The 20,987-nt window shown below is 46.7% G+C and overlaps 3 protein-coding genes across 3 annotated transcripts; 1 reads left to right on the top strand and 2 right to left on the bottom strand.

Moving 5' to 3' along the window:
- Positions 1-1,273: 1,273 nt before the first annotated feature.
- Positions 1,274-2,342, top strand: LOC123448362. Its single transcript, XM_045125212.1, has 2 exons — positions 1,274-1,391; positions 1,487-2,342. The coding sequence occupies exons 1-2, from the start codon at positions 1,274-1,276 to the stop codon at positions 2,143-2,145; spliced, it is 777 nt and encodes a 258-aa protein (XP_044981147.1). The 3' UTR covers positions 2,146-2,342.
- LOC123446921 (5-methyltetrahydropteroyltriglutamate--homocysteine methyltransferase 1) lies at positions 2,215-8,021 on the bottom strand. The gene is made up of 14 exons (XM_045123468.1): positions 7,912-8,021; positions 6,351-6,704; positions 6,164-6,251; positions 5,539-5,666; positions 5,255-5,446; positions 4,955-5,157; positions 4,429-4,592; positions 4,236-4,316; positions 3,985-4,151; positions 3,747-3,852; positions 3,328-3,578; positions 3,159-3,231; positions 2,942-3,070; positions 2,215-2,847 (listed from the first exon to the last, which is right to left on the bottom strand). The coding sequence occupies exons 2-14, from the start codon at positions 6,698-6,700 to the stop codon at positions 2,479-2,481; spliced, it is 2,301 nt and encodes a 766-aa protein (XP_044979403.1). The 5' UTR covers positions 6,701-6,704; positions 7,912-8,021; the 3' UTR covers positions 2,215-2,478.
- A 5,579-nt stretch (positions 8,022-13,600) lies between these two features.
- Positions 13,601-20,641, bottom strand: LOC123446920 (protein FAR1-RELATED SEQUENCE 5-like). Its single transcript, XM_045123467.1, has 3 exons — positions 17,747-20,641; positions 14,700-14,835; positions 13,601-14,538 (listed from the first exon to the last, which is right to left on the bottom strand). The coding sequence occupies exons 1-3, from the start codon at positions 20,297-20,299 to the stop codon at positions 14,012-14,014; spliced, it is 3,216 nt and encodes a 1,071-aa protein (XP_044979402.1). The 5' UTR covers positions 20,300-20,641; the 3' UTR covers positions 13,601-14,011.
- Between the last annotated feature and the right edge of the window lie 346 nt (positions 20,642-20,987).

The following is a 20,987-nucleotide window of genomic DNA, read 5'->3' as shown; positions in this document are numbered from 1 at the left end:
GAGAAACAAGGGAGTCTGGTCAAATACCTCCTAGCAAAAGTTAGATTTGCCCTCTAATTGTGCATCTTCATATACAGTAACCAAATTCCTATTAAATTTATTACACAAAAAAATCCTATTAATTTTGACACTCTTATCGTAGACTAGAATTCTAATAAAGTATTTATTCATTTCAACTTGAATCACTAAAAAGCATCATTGTTAAGGCCTACTAAAATCCCACCGCGTCATCCAAAATTCCTCCCCGCACTAAGGAAGTTGACTTCACTTTTTGGAGAAATTGTGTTTTAAGGTTTCCTAAGGGCCAATGAAATCCAATTTGTTATCAGTAATCATCTCTCACAGAAATCTTTTATAACATCTTGTTCCCAACCCCTCACGTTCGAAAGTCCCCTCTTATTGTTAGATTTCTCGGGGTTTTTTTCTTTTCTTTAAACACCCAATAGCAACGGAATGCTTCACACAGCTGATCACCGGAGAGCTTACCTTTTTCATTTGACAATTAGAGAAGACATTTTTTTAATAATCCTCTTCCAATTCAGCATTAGAGTGTTCATCGTGATAACGCAACTCATTTAAAGCTACATCACCAATGTCAACAGGACCTAGTGAGCCCATCCTAATATTTTCCAAAAAAATATTCTTATTACCAATGTTTTGGAAGGGAAAAAAAATCTTTTCTGTCCTACTCCATATTTTGAATAATATCAAGATTGTGCTCGATCATTTCAACGGAACATCCCAAGTCCATGGCATGGTTTATTTCTACCACTCTCTACGTTCTTGAATGTTAAAGTTTACTAGATGATGCCCTGGACGTCGCTCGTGGAACCTTATAAACGGCAGAGAAGGAGAATTGAAGCTAAAAGAAAACGTCATTGCTAACAAAAATGATACAAAGTGTTGCTCCCAGCAACCTTATAATGTCTTGAGTTTTCATTCATGCTAGTGAATAAATTTATGAACCCTCCTGCGTGGTAACAACCTGGCTAACCAGTGCTCCTATTAACAAATTTACCTGCATCCTTGTTCTCCCTGCATCGAATGAGTGCATGGCAGAGTTTGGTGCGTGCATCGCCACCTTGTGGCCAAAGCAACAAATCCGAGAGCAGCACAAGCAAAAGGAAGGAGTTGCCTAGCGACAACCATCACCGCCGCATATAGCTATATCATGATCTTCCCTCCTACTTGTCTCCTAACCAACCCTTGTCACTGACAGATCCCAAGGGAGAGAAGAAGAGCAGCGTGCTGTACGTCCATCGACGGTCTCGCCATGCAGGCGGCCGCCGCTACGGCGCCGGCGCCGCGCCACCGCGTGTACACGGCCGTCGAGCCCCGGTGCGAGTGGGCGCGCGCGGCCGACGCCGACACCCTCGTCGTCGACGTCTCAGGTGCGGGCGCCATTACCACAGTCTCTTTAATTACCGGCCGCTGCGTTGTGACTTTTCAGTCTTGTGAAGTGTGTCTTGTCTTGCCCTGGTCTCAGGGTTCGTGAAGGAGGAGCTGAGGGTGCTCTACAACACGAGCCGGAAGCTCAAGGTCGCCGGCGAGCGCCCCGTCGGCGACGGGGGCAATGGCGGCGCGCGATGGGCGCGGTTTCTCAAGTCGTTCCCGGTGCCTAAGAGCGTCCGCACCGGCGGCATCAGGGCCGTCATGGACAAGGACCAGGCCGTGCTCTACGTCATCCTGCCCAAGGGGTCACCACCAACAACAACAGGTCCTCCACCACCACCACCGCCACCGCCGTTGTCGTCGGCCATGGCCACGGAGGAGCAGCAGCCTGGAAGCGCCATGCCCCCGCCTCACGGAGAGCGGAAAGGCGATGGCTCGTCAGGCGGCAGCAGCAGCAGCAGCAATGGCAGCTTCTGGAGCGCCCAAGAGGACGCAGGGAAGAACAGGGCTGAAGAGAAGAACATGGAGACCAAGATTCAGATACAGGAGGAGGAGATCGCCACAGCAGATACACCGAGAACTGATGGTGGTTCCGACGCAAACACCGTGGAAAAAGATGGTGGCGACGATGAAGGTGATGACAAGAGGTGGTGGGAGAAAATGAAGCTCAGGCCTCTGCATGTGGTTGGCTTCGTTGTCCTCGTGCTTGCTGTGGTAGGAATTGGTGCACTGTATGCAATGCTGCTACTCTGAAACATGTACTACAGTTTGTAACTCTCAAATAAGCAGATAACTTGTGCAGATCAAGGAGAAACTCAGAGATGCAGAACAATTTTCATTCAACTCTGTTTATAACCGCGACAAGACCACACAACCTGTAAACAATGAGACCACCCACCAAACACATAGAATACAACGTATGCCATCAACATGTAACAGTTTTACCATAACAGCAGGACTAACCCTAGCCAGACTCGGGCGGTACGATAAAGAATCGGATTATTCGAAACAAACGGCTCGTTTGGCGCTCTGTCCCCACAAAACAATAGGTAGTAGTATCATCAGGCTGTTCGATTTCATGGCTCCTCACTTCGTGCTGGCGAGCTGGGTGCGGATGAGCTTGGCCGCAGCGACCATGTTAGTCAGGGCGGGCTTCACCTCGGTGTACTTGCGGGTCTTGAGGCCGCAGTCAGGGTTCACCCAGAGGATGTTGGTGTCGAGCACCGCGAGCATCTTGTTGACGCGGTCGGCAATCTCCTCCGTGGAGGGGATCCTGGGGGAGTGGATGTCGTAGACGCCGGGGCCAATGCCGGCCCCGTAGGTCACGCCCTCGCGGAAGACCGAGAGGAGCTTCTCGTCGGAGCGCGAGTTCTCGATGGTGATGACGTCGGCGTCCATGTTGATGATGGAGTGGATGATATCGTTGAAGTTGGAGTAGCACATGTGGGTGTGGATCTGCCCAGGAAAAATAACAGTCTCGTAAGGGATGATGGATGATGATGGTAACAAAGATTTTCTGAATACCTTCATGGCATTCCAAGTAGATTACCTGAGTGGTATCTTGCACACCGCAGTTGGTGATTCTGAACGAGTGGACGGCCCAGTCCAGGTAGAAAGCATGCTCCGACTTGCGCAGTGGCAGACCCTCTCTTAGAGCAGCCTCGTCGATCTGGATCACCTGCAAATGACCCAATCGTATTTGTTACGCATGCCAAACAGACGTAGTAATGATATGGTGACAGGACAGCTAAAGCTTATATACAAACCTGAATACCACCAGCTTCAAGATCCTCAACCTCCTTTTTAATGGCAAGAGCAATCTGGTAGCATGTCTCAAACCTGTAGACCAAGAAGTGGCGTACCGATTAGTACCAGTTAAAACACCTCCGCTTGAAGTATCGAAATAGAAGTAAGAAGCTAGGGAGCAGTATCAACCTTGGCTGGTCGTTCCTGACAAAAGACCAGTTGAGGATTGTGACTGGGCCAGTCAACATTCCCTTCATTGGGCGAGGGGTCATGCTCTGAGCCATCTTGGACCAGAAGACAGTCATGGGGTTGGGGCGGCTGACATCACCATAGATGATCGGTGGCTTCACGCAACGTGATCCATAGGATTGCACCCATCCATTGGCAGTAAATGCAAAACCAGATAGTTGCTCGCCAAAGTACTCAACCATGTCATTTCTCTGAAATGTGCATAGAAATTACATACACTAAGTTACCAGGGAACAAATATGATATGCTTAAACAAATTCCTATTTCAATGATCCATAGACAGATATAGCTTCATTTCAAAACGTCCAAACATCTTGCAAATGGGTCTGCAACAAACAATATTAATAAGCATTGCTCACCTCAGGCTCTCCATGGACGAGCACATCGATGTCAAGCTCCTCTTGGATCTTGACAACCTTGCTAATTTCTTCCTTGATAGCACTGACATAGTCCTCCTCAGAGATCCTGCAGTAACACAATTTTTCAATAAAAAATGAAGGAAATTACAAGAATCTCCTCAGAGACCCTGCAATGACACAATTTTCCAATAAAATATGCAAGGAATGTCACAAGAAAATTCCATGTAGAGGCACTCACTTCTTCGCCTTGTACTCACGGCGAACCCTCCTGAGGTCCATTGTCTGAGGGAATGAACCAATTGTTGTTGTCGGAAGGACAGGAAGGTTGAGCTTCTTCTGCTGAGCGTCCAGTCTAGCAGAAACAGGGGTAGCACGGCGGTGGTCAGATCCCTTCAAAGCAGCCGCCTGTAAGAAATGCACTTCCTGTTAATAATTGGCAAGTGGAAACCCTTAATGTGTGCATATATAACTGAAGTTCAGTGAACTTACAGCCTTCTGAACCTCCTCATTGTTCACCCTGGGTGACGACCTCCTTGAGGCCTGAGCAGCGGCATTGGCCGCAAAGTAGGCCTGTATTTGACAATATTAAACATTACATGTCAGTAAAGTTAGTTAGGAGTTGCAATTGAAGTGGTGCAAACAAGCATCAGGGTATACAGAGAGAGGAAAAAGAATAGCATACCTCATCCTTTTGACCAGCCAAAGCCTTGCCAAGTGCATTCACCTCAACCACCTTTTGGGCAGCAAATGCGAGCCATGACTTGATCTCACTGTCGAGCTTGGTCTCGTTCACAAGATCAACAGCAGTGTGCATCAGTGAGCAGGAGGTAGACACCACAAGTTTGTCTGAAAGAATGTATTCAATGTTTAATACAGGAAGCAATGACAGTGGATAACAGATACCACCTCTGAGTCACAATGTAGGTTGTTTTAGAATCTGTGCTAATAAAACATTTCAAGGTTTGATCACAACAATCAAAATATATGTATGTAACACATACCAACTTCTGCAATACATTAATAGTATAATACTACTAGATTATAATGAAATATATGTTTATAATCAATACTTGGTTATATTTGAAGCAACATATTTTCATAGGAACTGATGATCAAAGTTCCACCTAAAGAACTGTCAATATTGAAAGGATCCTATATTATGACCCGAGAGATAGTAAGTAATAAATAGTATATGGTTTACTGCTTACCCTTGCCAACAACAGACTCAAGAGACTGAAGAGTGCTGAGAGATGCAGCAAGATCATCAGCCCAAATGTTCCGTCCATCTACAACACCAGCAAATAGGTACTTCCCAGATGGGATACCCGTGCTCTTGATAAGCTCAAGTGTCTTAGTTCCACGAACAAGATCAAAACCATAGGCAGTCACGCCACTCAATGATGTGAGGGTCCTGTAGTCAGAAAAGAATTAGTGTTTTGTTGTTTTAATAGAACAACTTGAAGCACATAAAATGGCAGGTAGAGTTGATTAGCACTAGAGAAGCGTACTTGTAAGATTCAGCAGGAACATCGGCAAAGTATGTCTCAATAAGCACATTCAATCCAGAGAGTGCCGATTCAAGTTCAGCATATGCTGAAGAGAACGCGGCCAATTCATGAGCAGCAAGGTCCTTAACAAGGGTGGGCTCATCAAACTGAATCCATGAAGCACCAGCTGCCTTCAGCTCAGCCACAACCTCCCTGCAATTTATGTAACATATGACATTAGCAACTGAAGATTCAAGTCAAAACACAAGGAGTTGGTTGTGTGACTTGCGTCAGCCGATGCTTACTTGTAGATGGGAAGAATGCTATCAAGAAGTGAAAGAAGAGAGAATGATTTCTCCACACCCTTCGCCGCCTTAGAGAGCAGCAAGTATGAGACTGGTCCAACAAGCACTGGAACCGTGTCAACACCAAGCTGCATGGAAGAACATGTAAGCAGGCATCATTTTCCATTCAGTTAAGAACTTAACAGTATTGTTGCAAAAGGTGCTTTAGAAACACATGGAGACAAAATCTGAAGATCCTTAAAATGAATTTCTATATTCAATTAGGTATGCAAATGCCAAATGGTAATGCATTATTGTCTGCACGATAGAAAAACATATGTGTTCCAGGACTATAAATTTCAACTTCAGGTATAGGACAAAATTAACTGGTCAGTGTTTTTCCGTATAGGATTGTTAAGATGTGGGGTCTGCTCGTCCAGATGTGGCTAAAGGCTCTACTTTAACCAAAGAACATGTAACTAGCAAAGCAAGACATGCTAAACTAGCACTGTATGTGGGATCAGATTTAGATAGATAGCACAAAAATAGTAATACAGGTCAGAAGATATTTTTTACTACCAAATCATGTGCAAGGAAACTACTATGAAAAGGAGGCTGAGACAATGCTGCGGGTGAAAGAACATACCGCCTTTGCCTCCTTGTATTCAGAGACAGCCTTGTGTGAAGCATATGAGAACTTGGTTGCTGGGCTCAATTCAGGTACAATGAAGTGGCTGCAAAATAGCAAGAAAGCCAGTAAGCAAAATTGTATGACCAATGCCCTCAAAAAATTTCACCTCTGATCACCATTCAAGAGGTGCAGGTTGACTTACTAGTTGGTGTCAAACCACTTGGTCATCTCCATAGCAGGGACAGTGGCATTGCCCCTGGCCATTGAGAAGTAGGTGCTGTGGCCAATCTCTCCGCCAGTCCATGAGTAGCGGTCCGGGACAGCACCAAGCATGGCCGTTGTGTCAAGCACCTGGTCATAGTATGAGAAGGTGTTGCTGGGAATGTACTTGATCCCAGCCTCTGACATCTGCTTCCAGATGCTGGCCCTGAGGTCGGTGGCAACCTTCTCCAGATCCTCAGCGCTGCTCTTCCCATCCCAGAAAGACTCCAAGGCAAACTTGAGCTCCCTCTTGGGGCCCATGCGAGGGTACCCAACAATATGGGACGCCATCTTTCTACACCATAAAAAAATTAAAATCAATTAATTTGCAGGAACATTGGTTGGTAAGGAACTTCCCAAAATACTTTGCACATATAGCAAGCAAAATATATACCTGCGACCTAACACCCAAGGGATCCAAAATGAAAATTAAAAAAAAAAACAATAGCCGCCAAGGGATCCAAAATTATCATAACATATTTCTCCAAACAAAATCAGCACTCGATTTTCTTCATTCTTTTCTTGTACACAAATTTTTTAATTACTGCAGCATGGGCTCCTCCAGTAAGAATTAAGAGGCTTAAGAAGTACCTTTGGCTAAGCCAGGATGTTTCTTTATACTGGGAAGGTTTAACCGCGCCATGAAGCCAGGCTATACGCACTAAAGGCCTCCGTCTAGGATCCAACCAACCTCCATGGTGTGGGTACAGGACAGCTAAAATTGGCCGGAAAGAAAGCAGGGTCCCTCTCAGGCATGAAGGCATCATCATATACTACTACAAATAACATAACATTCAGGGGAACGGATGGCTGGGATCAAAATGTCTGAGGACGACGAGTAGGGCATGCAGAGTTAAGTTAAACAGAGGATTTAAATGTGAAGTAAAATAGTGACAACACTGATCAAAAAATGCCCTGCATACACATAATTGATCAGAACTAACTAACTAACCGAAGGATCAGAACTGGAGGAAAGAGACTCGTCACCAGAAATAAGCAATAATAATTAGTACTCCGTAGTACATAAAACCAGCGTTCCCTGGCAGTCCTACTGCCGATATAATGCACGGCCGAATGCAATCCCGGATCGTAAGTAACTATTATCACGAGAGAAAATGCCAAGCGCCACAACGGATCTGGTCTGGTCCCAGGAAACCTGACCACCGTATCGACTCAGATCTACCGACGCCGAGGGCGTAAGCAAAAAGGCTCGGATCTGACCGCGAGCAGCAGCCACCGGCATGCCGGGCCCGGCGGATCCGCACAGCCGGAATTCAGTTCGGGCCCTCCGCGGAATTCGCCGGCGACCCGCGCGATCGGCGTCGGCGCCTAGACTACGGCGCGAGGCTGACTGCGCGGAGGGGTTCGCGGCCGCTCGCGCGCGCGCATTGGGTCGGACGCTGGTGGCGGTGGGAGGTCGGGGCGGAGTGACGGCGCGAGGCGGGCGAGTGGGGAGGGGGACGAGGACGGACGGCGGAGAGGGGGAGTCGGAGGCTGCTTACCGTTGGTCCTTGGAGGAGTCGAGGGGCGGCGGAGTGGCGCCGGAGATGAGGAGGAAGACGATAGAGTGGGAGGCAGAGGAGGATGGCGGTGGGCACGGGGAATTCGGGGGTTTGGGAGGGGTTTATTTATAATGCGTAAACAAACGGGAAGGGCGGGGGGGTTGGTGCGTTGGGATCTGGTGAGATCCATCCCACCCAATCTCTCTTGTTGAGTGTGTCAAAGTTGATACCAGTGGTGTCAAAAAAAAAAAAGATAGTAAACAGACCCGTGCTTTGTCTATATTTTATCCGTTTAGATTGCCGCATTGCACCGATTGTTTTATATCCGTGACGATCCAAACAAATGCGCGTGGATGAAATAGGTCGTTCAGTTGGCATTGCTCTAATTGATTTATTTTATTCGTTTATTTCCTATGAACACCTATTTATCGTCGGTCGATTGTCCGGACCACGCTGTATTCAGATCCGACGGTTCCTCGTCGTCTTCAACCTCTAGCTTGTTTCTCATTTTTCATCTTTGAACAGTGTGCCTTCGCCGTCGTCCCTAAAACAATCTCTGTCATCAGTGACCGCATCCCCTCACGCGGCACCCGAACTCGTCAACCTCTAACTTCCCTCCATCGACTATGTTGTTGCCGCGTCATTCCCTCGTGAATTGACTCGCGGAATCGGAATTTCACACTCTATGAAGTGTTTTTTTTTCTCTTCACCTCCCTTCGAAGGGAGCCGGTGGCTTCGGATTTCGAAACCGATCTCTGTCACACCAAGATCAATATTGATCACATCGCCGTCAAAACTCCGAACTGCAACGGGTTGATTTACTCCAATCGAGGGGGGGAAATACATCAAGAGCACACGTGAAGCGCCGCTGCAGCAAGTGAAGGTTGGTGAAAACGGAGATGCTCGCATTTCATGGGCCAAAAAAATAGAAAACGAAGATGTGTGCTGCTAGCTAGCTGGAATATTCCTAAGCTAGCGTCATGGTGCCACTATTTTGTCACCTCCTAATTTCTGCGAGGAAACGAAGCCAGCTCTGGTCGCGTGTGCAGCAGACGCAAACACAGCACATACTTTCGTCATAAGTCAAGTGGAAATCTAGCATGTACTCAAATTTGCACCAGAACCACGACACTAGTTTTTGAGACGGAGGGAGTACACAATAATATTCGGTATCTTTTATTTTTTATTTTCTTTTGCGGGTGAATATTCGGTATCTTTTATGATCAAGAAAATATTCGGTACACTTTCATGAAAAAACTTCAAACAATGCAACTCAACTATTCAAAGTTCCCCCTAAGGAAGGGGGGGGGGGCTAGGACTCAGCCAACGGATCTTTTTTGTTGGCTTCGACTACGTCGCCCGAGAGACACGTGTCCCCAATGGGCCCCATCGTCAGCACCTCATTCGCGGGTTATCTTCCCGTAAGAGCTCTCGTTCAGGCATTTTGTTCGTTCTTCTTTCCCGTTCCCTTTTTCCTCGAATTACGTTGATGATGCATGTCCACTGTTGCCATCGAAACGTTTGCAACTTGTTACGGCCACCACGTTGCGAGCTCCGGCAGAAAACCATCCTTCCAGCAGCCCCCGTCGCAAACTCATCCTGACAACCGATGTTGCAAGCTGGGCGAGACGCGATTACTTCAGAGCGTGCCTCCCAATCTAAAAAACAAAAGTCATATTTCTGCGAAATGGGTCAAATCTATTATAAGAGTTGACTGGAAGTACAAAAGATCTAAAACATAATAAAATTCACATTGAGATTTCCAAGACTGGACGTTTTCTATAGTCGCCAGAACGAGTCGCCGACGTGCCTCAGTCACCCCTATTGGAGATAGCTTGGCCTTGTCGATGGCAGTCGGAAAGTCTTCGTTTGCGTGCTTCAATGACCAGCGCCCCGCTCCCTGGAACCACGGTTATCTGGCCCCAAATTTGTGACGTGATGAGAATCCTTAACCTCACAGTCCCAAGAAGACAACGGAAATCTACGCCGGAGCTTCGTTGACCACGTCGTGCTGCAATTGCAACGACGTTGATTGTCGCAGACCGGAGATTGTTTTGCAACAAGCATCCTGCTGCAACGAGGGACGGTGAGCGTCACATACCCGACGGGTCGCGCCTTGCTCGTCTTTTCTTTCTTCCAAAAGATCGTCCGACCAACGCGGCGCATGCAAAAAAAAAAACTTCCTCCTCAAAAAAAATACTCTATTCAAAGTTACAACAAGTACTCCCTCCGTTTCTTTTTAGTCCGCATATAAGATTTGGTCAAAGTCAAACTTCATATACTTTGATTAAATTTATACAACAAAATATCAACATTTATAATATGAAATCAATATTAGTAGATGCATAATGATATTTATTTTCATAGCATATAAGTTTAGTATTATATATATTGATATCTTTTGATATATATTTGATCAAACTTTATATTACTTAACTTTGATCAAATCTTATATGCAGATTAAAAAAAAATGGAGGTGGTAGTACAAACTGCTTGGAACGGAGATTTACTGTTCCCTCGCAGGAGCATTTCGCGCTATGGCGGTGAACAAAGCTGTCAGCCGTGAGTGAAATCGTCCGTGCAACAATTGTATCTTATGTATAAAATTGCGTCCAGGCAGGAAGGGTGGTATGGTGGGAGGATTAGAGTATTTCCCATGGTGATGGAATGAATCCTCTCTGTGGTGTGGGATCCTGATTGGACATTCCTAAACACAGGCTGGGATGCGCAGCGGCCCCACGACCAAGTGGAGCTGTGCCTCACCAACCGTGACCACGACAGCGCCGTTGAGCTAGTAGCTACTTTTCGTCTGGTTTGGTTTCCATCACACTCGAAAACAACACACACACACACCGCATTGGTTTCGTCTGGTTTGGTTTCCATCACACCCAAACCCGCATCTATAGTTAGTTGGGATGGTAGAAAAAAAAAGATTCAGACGGATTCCTCGAACGAGTCTTAAATGCCCGATTTGACCGACATCCCTTATATTATATTCAGTCTGAATATAAAACGGATATGGGACGCCCGCACGCGTCCGTTCTGTCGGACTGATCATGGGGTCCCACACGAAAACATCCGGAAACTAGACGGTCTGACGTATGCCTCCTCTGATGGGGTGTGGACGCCGCATGACGCCCTTCCGACCCGTCGCCCGAGGCTAAATCCGGCTATTTAAGCCGGTCCGCGTCCCCAAACCCTAGCCACATCCACCTCCTCCCACTTCGTGCCGTCAAACCGAGCCCATCCATCACCTTTTCTCCCGCTCCATTGTTCATCCCACATCATCTGGTTTCATCATGGACCGGCAGAAGAAGACTACCTATGCTACGGTCACGCCGGAGCGACGCTTTTAGATCGAGGAGCGGATCCGGATGAGACGCGTCGCCTGCATCGCTGCCAGCCTACCTCCAGACTTGCCGGAGCCAGAGGAGGAGGAGGAGCTGACTCTGGGCCAGGGCTACAACATGAAGGAGACGGAAGCGGAGTTCGCGGCCGCGCAATTGCCCGAGATGGCGGAGCAACAGGCCATCCCGGAGTCCATCCAGAATGAGGCATGTGTGGAGGCCAATCTGCAGTTCATCTGATAGGACCGTTTGACGACCAACACGCTTTTTGTCAAATTCGACGTGGAGGCAGAGGCGGGACAGCCGAGCTGCGACTGTCGCCCATGTATCCGGAGTCGGCACGAGGATGTTGGATATCTCCGATGAGGACTATGGTGATTTAGGTTACCTGATCTTTTTTCTTTTTTTTCTAGAGTACGCAAACTGCGTACCGTATTTTTATAGAAGAGAAAAAAAAAATGATTACAAGATATCGACGACGATGGAGCGAACATCACCATTGATCTAAGCAGTGGCGAATGAACTGGACAAGCTTTAATAGGCTTGAGCCTGCCCTCCAGCGATGCAAAGGAAAATTTTAGTAGTTAATAGTACATTTTTCCGAGCAATATTCTAGCAAAATTTAACCTTGTTTGCACAAAAGAACTGAGAGTTAGTGACTTTTTTTTTCACAATTGTAAACTCTGAGCCCGTCCTTGATTTTCTTACAAGAATCGCCATTGGATATAAGTAATATGCCGTTTGCAAGCTTTTGTATGGATGTAGGATTTGTCGTATGAGGCACTCGAACTCGAGAAAGCAAATTTAAAACCTGATCGATCGTTGTTTGCGGACGCGTGTGAGCACGTTCATAACTTTATATTCGAGGGGTCGGTTTTGTAAGTTTAGTTGCAGATGCTCCACCTCGTTCATCACGAAACTTTTCTACGCCTTTGGAGGAGGTTGGCTGGTGCCCCCACTTGCAGTGGCTGTGGGGCCCACCGAGGAGGGAGGAGGTGGTGGTAGGCACGGTAGGTGCTCCTACTACCTACCTCCGGCTCCGGCTCCGGGGGGTTGGTGCATGATAGTAGTCACAGTGATGACGGTGACGGTGACGGTGAGACGGTGACGGCGGCGGCCGCAGTCACATTCACGGCGGTAGTCCCGTGCTCGCAAGGATCACCACCACCGCTACCATTCCTACCGCCTGGAAGTGGAACGCAGGGGCAGGGGTTTCACCAACTAGTGAAGACGGTTGACTGGCGATGATGTAAACCTTCCTACAGAGTATTTCTTGCTTCATGGATTTTCACACGGGAATTTTCACTCGGTTTCCTTTTTCTTTTCCGAAACGGAACTGATTGGGGCTTCTTCTTCTTCTTCTTCTTCTTCTTCTTCTTTGTGTGTGAAACTTCCTGCTTGCTCGTTGGTTCATGGATGTGAGTGACAAGGCAACAGCACGATCAGCAGGAGCATCAGCGAGACAGCGGCAGCTTTCCGTTAAGAAAAAATAGCACTTCACCAGCAGCTGCAAGGAAGGACCCAAGGACGTGTGCTGTGTTGGTGGAAGAATCTTGGGAATCTTTTTTCCTTCCGGCGCTGCGCACCAACCACACTTGCAGTGCAAGTCAATGCGCGTGGTGAGTCTCAGGTCTTAAACCTTAAGCAGGTCCCTGTCCAAGATGATACCAAGAAAGAGGGGGTGCAAAACTCCCCACCTCCTGGAGGTGTAACAACTTCTGAAGGAGTAGGCGGGACCTCTGTCGATGGCGATGTCGTCATCGTGCTGCAATTGGCTTATTCCTCGGTAGACCGACCGCGCGTGCCTCGGATCATTCTACCACCGGTGACGACGAAGAGCGAAGGCGTGCCTCGGATCATTCTACCACCGGTGACGACGAAGAGCGAAGGCCGAAGCTCGGCTGACGAGTGGGCTAAGTGGCGGGGGTGCGGGGCGTCGCTCGGCGGTGAAGTGCTTGTAGATTCATGGAGTAATAGGGTAACATGAAGAAAGAAAGAAAGAAAAAACAGTTTGATTCACTCATTTGAATTTGTAGAAATTGCTTGTAATATATATTTAATAAGATTTGATTGGTATGAAATATGAATGTTTGGATTGAATAATATGATAACTGAAATAAAAAAGAATACCAGATACGATATAATATATTTTTGTTCTTCTAATAAAGCTATAAAAGGTTATTGGATATAAAAATAAAATAGCATAGTAGAATGGAAAATGTCGAGCCTTTTTCTGCTGCATGGTTGAGTGTTATTGTGAGCCTTTTCTCCTGCATGGTTACACGTTGAGAACATGACCCTTTCCAAGATGAAGAAAAAACCCCAGCTCCTGGAGCAAGCAGTTCACCAGCAAACTGCACTACCACTACTCATGCAGCCATGCTGTATACATACATCATCATAGCTGCCACACATGTTGGAGCTGGCAGCTCGACCAAAGCCTAGCAAGAGCCAAAACAAGCTTGAGCAAGCTTTCATGTCTGATTAGGTTAAACCAAAAAAGAAGGGATCTCTAGATTAACAAAGGGGAAAAAAAAAGGAAGGCTCCTAGGCTCATGGGGGGCACGGCGATGGCCGCTGGGAACATTAGATACAGGCTATAAACATGTATGTATACAGCTATTGCTCTATGAGACTCCATTTCCATTTCCGTCGGTGAAAAATGCTGTCAGGATATCAGCAGGGCTGTGGGGGAAGCCCTGGGAGAGGGTTAGTGACCGGACAGAAGGCGCAGCAGCCGAAAGATCGTTCGATCATTCTTGCTCCCCTTCATCGCCGGTTAGCCCCTCGTTGTCGTCATCGCCGCCGTCGTCAGTGTCTTCGTCGTCGTCGTCGTAGTACTCTTCACCGTCGCTGCCATCCGTGGAGCCGAAAATCGCTTCCTTGGCCGCGGTAGAATCGCCGAAGCTGCTGTTTTGTCCAGGCTGCTGCAGATGCTGCGCCGAACTGGGTGCTAGTGAGGAGAGCGGTCTGGGGGCTAATGGTTTCAGCTGATTCGGAAGGCTTTCCCCGGGCCTGATGTGGATGGCGTCTTTCGACTGTGCTGCTTTTATGATTGAAGCTGCGTCGGATGGAGATGCGATGCGTGCCCCCGCCGCGATGGCTGCAGCCCTTATAGAAGAGCTGTCAGCGGTAGTTGCCCGTGAATCGGTGTTTTCTGCCGGTGGTTTTGCCTCCGAGTGTGTCGCAGGCGCTTGCGCAGAAGATTGACATTGGCGAATGCCAAATGATGCATTGCCATTACTCGTCATGCCGCCAGAGTTTGTAGAACTCATCCCCACTGCATCAGCAGTAAAATCATATCAAAATGACCGTGTTAAGCAAAACGACCGGCAAAGGAGCCAGGAAACTGGAGCAAATAATAAAATATATAAACAGAATTGCAGCCAGATGAACAATTTATAGATTTTCATGGCAACGTAAAATCATGGCAATGCATACCAGCAGACATCTTGGAGTTGTCCATGGAGGACAGGCAGAATCCAATTGGAACGGTCACAAGCTGCGGTGAAGCAGTAGAATTTACCATATTTACGCTGCCTCCCTTGTTTCCATTTGCTTGGGACAGTTCATGAATCTGCACATATTATCATGATTTATTATGATCAGAGCCTTGAAGCTAGAGTTGAAGAGTCGAGATAAATGAAATGAAGAGCACCCTGTAATTTAGCAAGAAAATCAAAGCTAACCACAGCCACTGTATAAAAAGATCTACCACATGAGCTACAGTGCTACACTAATCAACAAGCCAATGATTATGAGACAGAGTCTAGTGTCGTCTCTCTAACTAGTTGTAACCTTAAGCCAATTAGAGATAAGATCTAGGATTTCTCACTTTTGGATTGTTAAGCCTCTATACAAAGAGGACCCTGTATGATGAATAAAGGGGCGAGAAACAGAATATCTTATATCTTGCCCCTTGGGTGAGAGCACACAACAAGAGATGACCAAAAATATAACAGTTTTTGCATGGCACAACCAAAATACACAGATACAACTGTGACATAACGGACAACACAATAGGAGATTAGATATCAAGAAAACAAGACTATAGCTAAGTAGCTAACACCCTTTTAAGATATACAAAGGGATAAGCGGCAAGCAGCATTTCTGACAGACCTATTTGAAAATATTATGACTGGAATCTTTGTTCTTGGTTATGGCTCTTAGACTAACGACATAAGATCTATTTCCTAAATACTACAGTGGCTATGATTCAAACACTTGGCTAATTTCAACTAGCTTTGATACAAAGCAAACATGCCCTCGAATTTGCCAGTGCCTTGTTAGTGAGTCAGTCAGAGCATCTTCAAGAAACAACAGGCTTACAGCATTATATATAAAACAAAAGGGAGTTATTTTGATACTGGTAGCCTGCAGACACCAATTCAACATGTAGACGATATGGAATTAAACATGTGTGTCTAATTATTTATCAAAATAATGTATCACAAAGAAATGGAGTTAATGCAGATTTTTGTAAAGATACATACACAATGCACTTCCTTCTGTTATAATAGAAGGTAAACCATATATGTCTAATTATTTATTATGTCATTCAGTAATTCTACTGTTTTGTTTCTGATGCAAAACTATCAGAAACTTATAATCGCGTGCTTGTTATACTCAAGGATGAGTACTATGCATTGTATTTATTGGAGAAAGGAATGTCATGTACAAGAATAATCAAAAGCAAACAGTGTTTCCCCAGCACGACTGCATATCAGTATCCCAGACCCTTACCAAACCCGGTCTGATATGAACCAGATATCCACTATTTAGAAGCTCATCAGCACGCTAAACACATACCAAATGATCTAAATCATTGGTTCTCTCTCACAATTAATCCTGCTATTTATCCATATCACATTAGCGCATATCCTTATTTCACACCATCCCATATAACTTCACAAAAATTTAGTATTCAGACAAAGAACAAAATTATGAAATGTTGGCCATCAAGCAAGAACATGAGATCATCATTCTAGATAAATCTGAACATGGTCAGGTCTCTGTTCAAATAATTAAGCAGGAAGCTAATAATCCTGAAACCAGCGCATCCTATAAGCAGTCAAGATCAGACAGCCTTACTGCTATCAACAAAACCAGCAATTATATTGGACTATTTGTATACAAAAGTAAACTGTAACAAATATTTCAACACTGGAGCATAATCACTTCATTTTTCTTTAGCTACCTGCTGGAGCGCTGACCAATGGGAGGAAATTAGGTAGGTGTTTCTTCCTGTGGACAGCACTCAAGTACAACCAAAGCAGTTAAGCAGATTTTGGATCATGCCATACTCAAGTCAAACTAGCAACATTCATTTTACTTGTACTTCCTAATGCAGTGATAGCATGAAATTAATGATACAGTAATCTTCATTAATTATACATGTGAAGTACAAAATTTTGTATTGAATTTTTCAAAGCACCTATACTAGCCAACTGAGGAAACAATGAAGGAAAATTTATCAATAAAGATTATATGTTTATGAGCCAGATGAAGAATGAATAATAATTGAACTTCACCCCACAAGGAAACACTGATTATATGTTTATGTGCGTACATGTAAAATGAAAACAAACTGTATGATTATTGCCAAAATTACTAATATCCATCCAAGCAGCATGTTTAGAAGAGGGTACCATATATGGCATTAATATTATGTAGGACATGAAAGGAAAAAGATAAAAGAGAACAGCAACACAAATTATCATTAATTATGCAGCATGCTCAGATAAGATAGACAAAAGAACGGCAACGTAGTGTTCATTCAGAACTCAGAAAGAAAAAAAACTGAAACAAGAGGTGGAGGTGGAGGTTGAGAAACAGGAAAACAGTATTGCTCACTATGATCTGCTTCTTGCTGGTTTAAAAAAAATCAGGTTGATTGATCAAAACTATCGGAAAACAAGAAGGCCGATCTGAAAAGAACGTTCTTAATAAATAGAAAAAAGGTCTCCAAGCAGATAGACACCAAATGTTGTTTGCTACAGATAAAAGTAAACCTCATTCTCTTCTACTCCCTCCGTTCCTAAATATAAGTCTTTTAAGCGATTTCACTAAGGGCCTACATACGGAGCAAAATGATTGAATCTATACTCTAAAGTATGTCTATATACATCCGTATGTAGTCCACTAGTGAAATCTCTACAAAGACTTATATTTAGGAACGGAGGGAGTAGTTTACAAGTCCCTATTCTTTAAACTTCCTAAACGATGTTCACAATCAAGTGTAGAAGTTTTGCAAGTTTCGTTGCATACATTATACTATCCCTTCCATATTTTATAACTGATGATTTAGACACATGTGCACATATTGAGAAAATGCACAACATCACTAACAATGACCTGCCCTGTTTAGTCCAAATAACCAGCAAACAAAGTGAGCAACACCTCACTCAATGGAGCACACAATGAAGAATTAAAGCATAATACAGGACGATATGAATATGAAAGTTTTGGTAGTCAGTACAGTTAATGACCTCGTTAATCTGTGAAGGAACCCCTGAAGATTTAGTTTCTCCTGCTTGCACAACATTTCCTGAAGAAGGTGCTGTTGTTGGTGCATCTCGGCCAGAGAATCCATGAAACTTGTCAACAGCTACAGAAGTAGTTGTCATGTTGCCATCGGTTGAGTTATTTGCACCCGATGTCTGCCCATGTTGTGCACAGGAAGAAACAGGAATTGCAGCAACTAGCTGACTAGGCCCTTGTGAACCACCTGATGTACTGGGACCAACAAAGAGGTAACTACTAGGTTGCTGCATATGCATAAATTGATTCGGTGCAGAGTTCTCTCTTGAGTTGTTTGAATTCCTTTTTCTCTTCTTTTGCTGACCAAAACCATCATAGAATTTTCCAGCACTTTCTGGTGCCTGCGCTGTAATTGGCATTACTGCCAAAGGTGCTACCTGTCCAATCGCTCTCTTGGCCATATTTACTTTGTTAGCAGCCTCTTGAAGAGCCTGCATTGCCACAATATAAACCTCTGTAGATGATGCTCCTTCTTCAGCATACCTAAGTGCTTCACGACACAAACTGTTGTAACGCCATGTCTGAGATTGCTCGCCATCTTCAACAGTACTTCTTTGCTCCTCCTTGAGCTCTTTAACTCTAATAACTTCATCAGGTTTCTTGTCTGAACTTCTATCTGTGGCATTTTTGGTCCATCTTTTTACGATGCACTGAGAAGGAAGCGTAGATATACCTTGTGCACCAAAGACGGTAAGAATATGCCTACAGACAATACCAAGATATTCAAACATCTGACAGGTACATTTTGCAGAACTATCAGAAGAATTGAATTGAACCATACGGGGCTTCTCACTTCCTTGAGAAGTTGTCACTTTATACATGCAAGCCTTACCATCCTCCTCTGCCACTTCCAGAGTACAAACAGAGGCGCCAACCAATTCCTGTTGGAACCTCAAAAACAGTGTCCTTGTGTACAGGTCTGCTCCTTGCTTCTCAATAGGAGATGATGTCTTGATGTCTGGAAGCGAATACTTTGTTTCGAATTCTTCCTTCACCTCCCTCTCATAACAACTGTCGAGAGCTTTTTCATAGTGCTGAATGAACGACTGCAAATTAGTTTTAGCAGTGATGTGAGACTCAAAAAACGAGCTCCTGCTCATACACCCCTGCCTTGATGGCTCGTCTCCAAAGAATGTATCCCTCAAGTATACCGGGACCCACTGCCGCCGGCAATTGTACATTGAATCAAGCCACTCGTTGTGTCCAGACCCAACCTTGGAAATCAATGCCTCCCAATTTGCTTCGAACTCATCAATTGTGTCAGACATGTTGATGCAACTGACAAGCTCATCATAAAGGGACGGGAACGCAGTTAATAAATCTGATAGCTTGCACTGGGCTTCATTCAAGATGTGCAAGCTGCAGAATCGGTGCCTGGTCTGAGGAAGAACCTTGTGGACAGCCGACTGTATGGCGCCATCATACTCGGTGGTGAGAGAGACAGGGTGCTGGCCAGACATTGCCAGGAGAAGTGTTTCAAACAGCCAGGCAAACGATGCCTCAGAGTTATCCCTGATGACCGCACACCCAAACAGGACCGGCTGGCAATGGTGATTGACCCCGGTGAATGTGACGAGGGGGAGCTCATGCTTGCTTCTTTTGCAGTGATCGTCCAAGAAAACGGCGTCCCCGAAGTCCTTGTACGCCGTCCTTGCTCTGGCATCGGACCAGAAGACGTTCCCCACGGGATGGCCCTCCACGAACTGCATGGCGTAGAAGAAGGCCGGGTCCTCGGCTTGCATGCGCTTGACATAATCCAGGATGACCCGAGTGGCATTTCCGATGCCATCCGCAGAAATGTAATGGGGAGCCAATGGTTGGGCGGCGATGATGCTGGTGGTCTGAGGGACGGGCGGCGTGGGGGGCGGAGGCTCGATGGTGAGGAACATACCTCCGTTCCGGCGGACCCCGTAGGAGGAGGAGGAGGAGGAGCGCTGCTTGCCGCACTCGGAGAGCGGCTTGTGCGGGCGCAGGCAGTGCGCCTGGTTCTGCGGGACGAGGGGGTGGTTGTGCGCGGTCTCGAGCTTGGTGATGGCCCACTTGCCGGCGTCCTGCTTCTTGACCCGGATCATGGCCTTGCACCCGACCCTGGTGACGGCGCGGGTGCGGCGGCCGGCGGCGCCCCGGCCGGCGTCGTCCCCGGCGCCGGGGCTGAGGGCGGCGTCGTGCTTGCCGCGGTAGGTGCGGAAGCCCTCCTTGGCGCAGACGAACTGGCGCGACATGATGGAGCCGTCGCGGCGGGAGCGGTGCATGACGCTGATCCGGGTGCTGAATCCGACGCGGCGCGCGTAGAGGTTGTAGAAGGTCCACGCGTCCTCCTCGTCGTCGAACTCCATGCCCTCGTACGGGTCCACCCCGTCGTGCACGCTGGGGCGCGCCGGGTAGGCCGAGGAGGAGGGGTCGAGCTCCATCTCCGTGCCGTAGCCGACGCTGTCGCCGTCCCCGTCGCCCATTTCGCTGTCCGGCGTCCCCTGCTCGCTCCCCGCCGCCGCCCGCTCCATGGCCGCGGCGGCGAGATCAAGCTGCCCCCTTTTCGCGGGCGGGGAGGGGCTGGCGGGGTCGATCGGGCCGCATACGGCGCGGCGAGGCAAAGGGAGGTGGAAGGGGGGCTGCGGCGGCGGCGGCGGCGGAGGTCCGGCGAGGTGCGAGGGGGGGGTGTGGGGGGAAGAAGAGGGGACGGGAGTGACCGGCTGGAGCGGTCTGGGGTTTGACCCGGGGGTCCGGCTGGCTAGGGTTTGTTCCTGACCCTGTGCTGTGCTGTGGTGTGGTGTGTGGGTGGGGTGTGGGGTGTGGCCCGCCGCGATTCGCTGTGTACTTTGACGTGCAACTGAGCGAGCGAACGAGCTGTGAGTGTGGGGATGGATGCATCGATCGGATGGTCAAAAAGCCCAGAAATAGTGCGGCGCCCCTCCTTTACTCCTTTTTTTCCTATCTAAAACTAACAAAAATAGCGTGGTATGCTCTTCTCCTTTATTCTGTTCTCCCCCTTTTTTTGCAGGGCATCGAGCTTGCTGCTGCTTTTCAAACAATTTCTTTTCTCAAATGGAGGCAAACGAATATGGACCATTCATTAGTCAAGAAAAAAAACTGCATGTTTAATTAACGAAAAATAAAAAAGTAACGAACCATCGCAATCCGTTGAGCGGCGCATACGACACCACGGACGTATATATTTCTCAAGAAGATACT

Source organism: Hordeum vulgare, chromosome 4H (assembly GCF_904849725.1).
Source record: "Hordeum vulgare subsp. vulgare chromosome 4H, MorexV3_pseudomolecules_assembly, whole genome shotgun sequence".
Classification (NCBI taxonomy): domain Eukaryota; kingdom Viridiplantae; phylum Streptophyta; class Magnoliopsida; order Poales; family Poaceae; genus Hordeum; species Hordeum vulgare.
The sequence above is the reverse complement of the archived record's forward strand: the minus strand, read 5'-3'. Positions and strand labels throughout refer to the sequence as shown.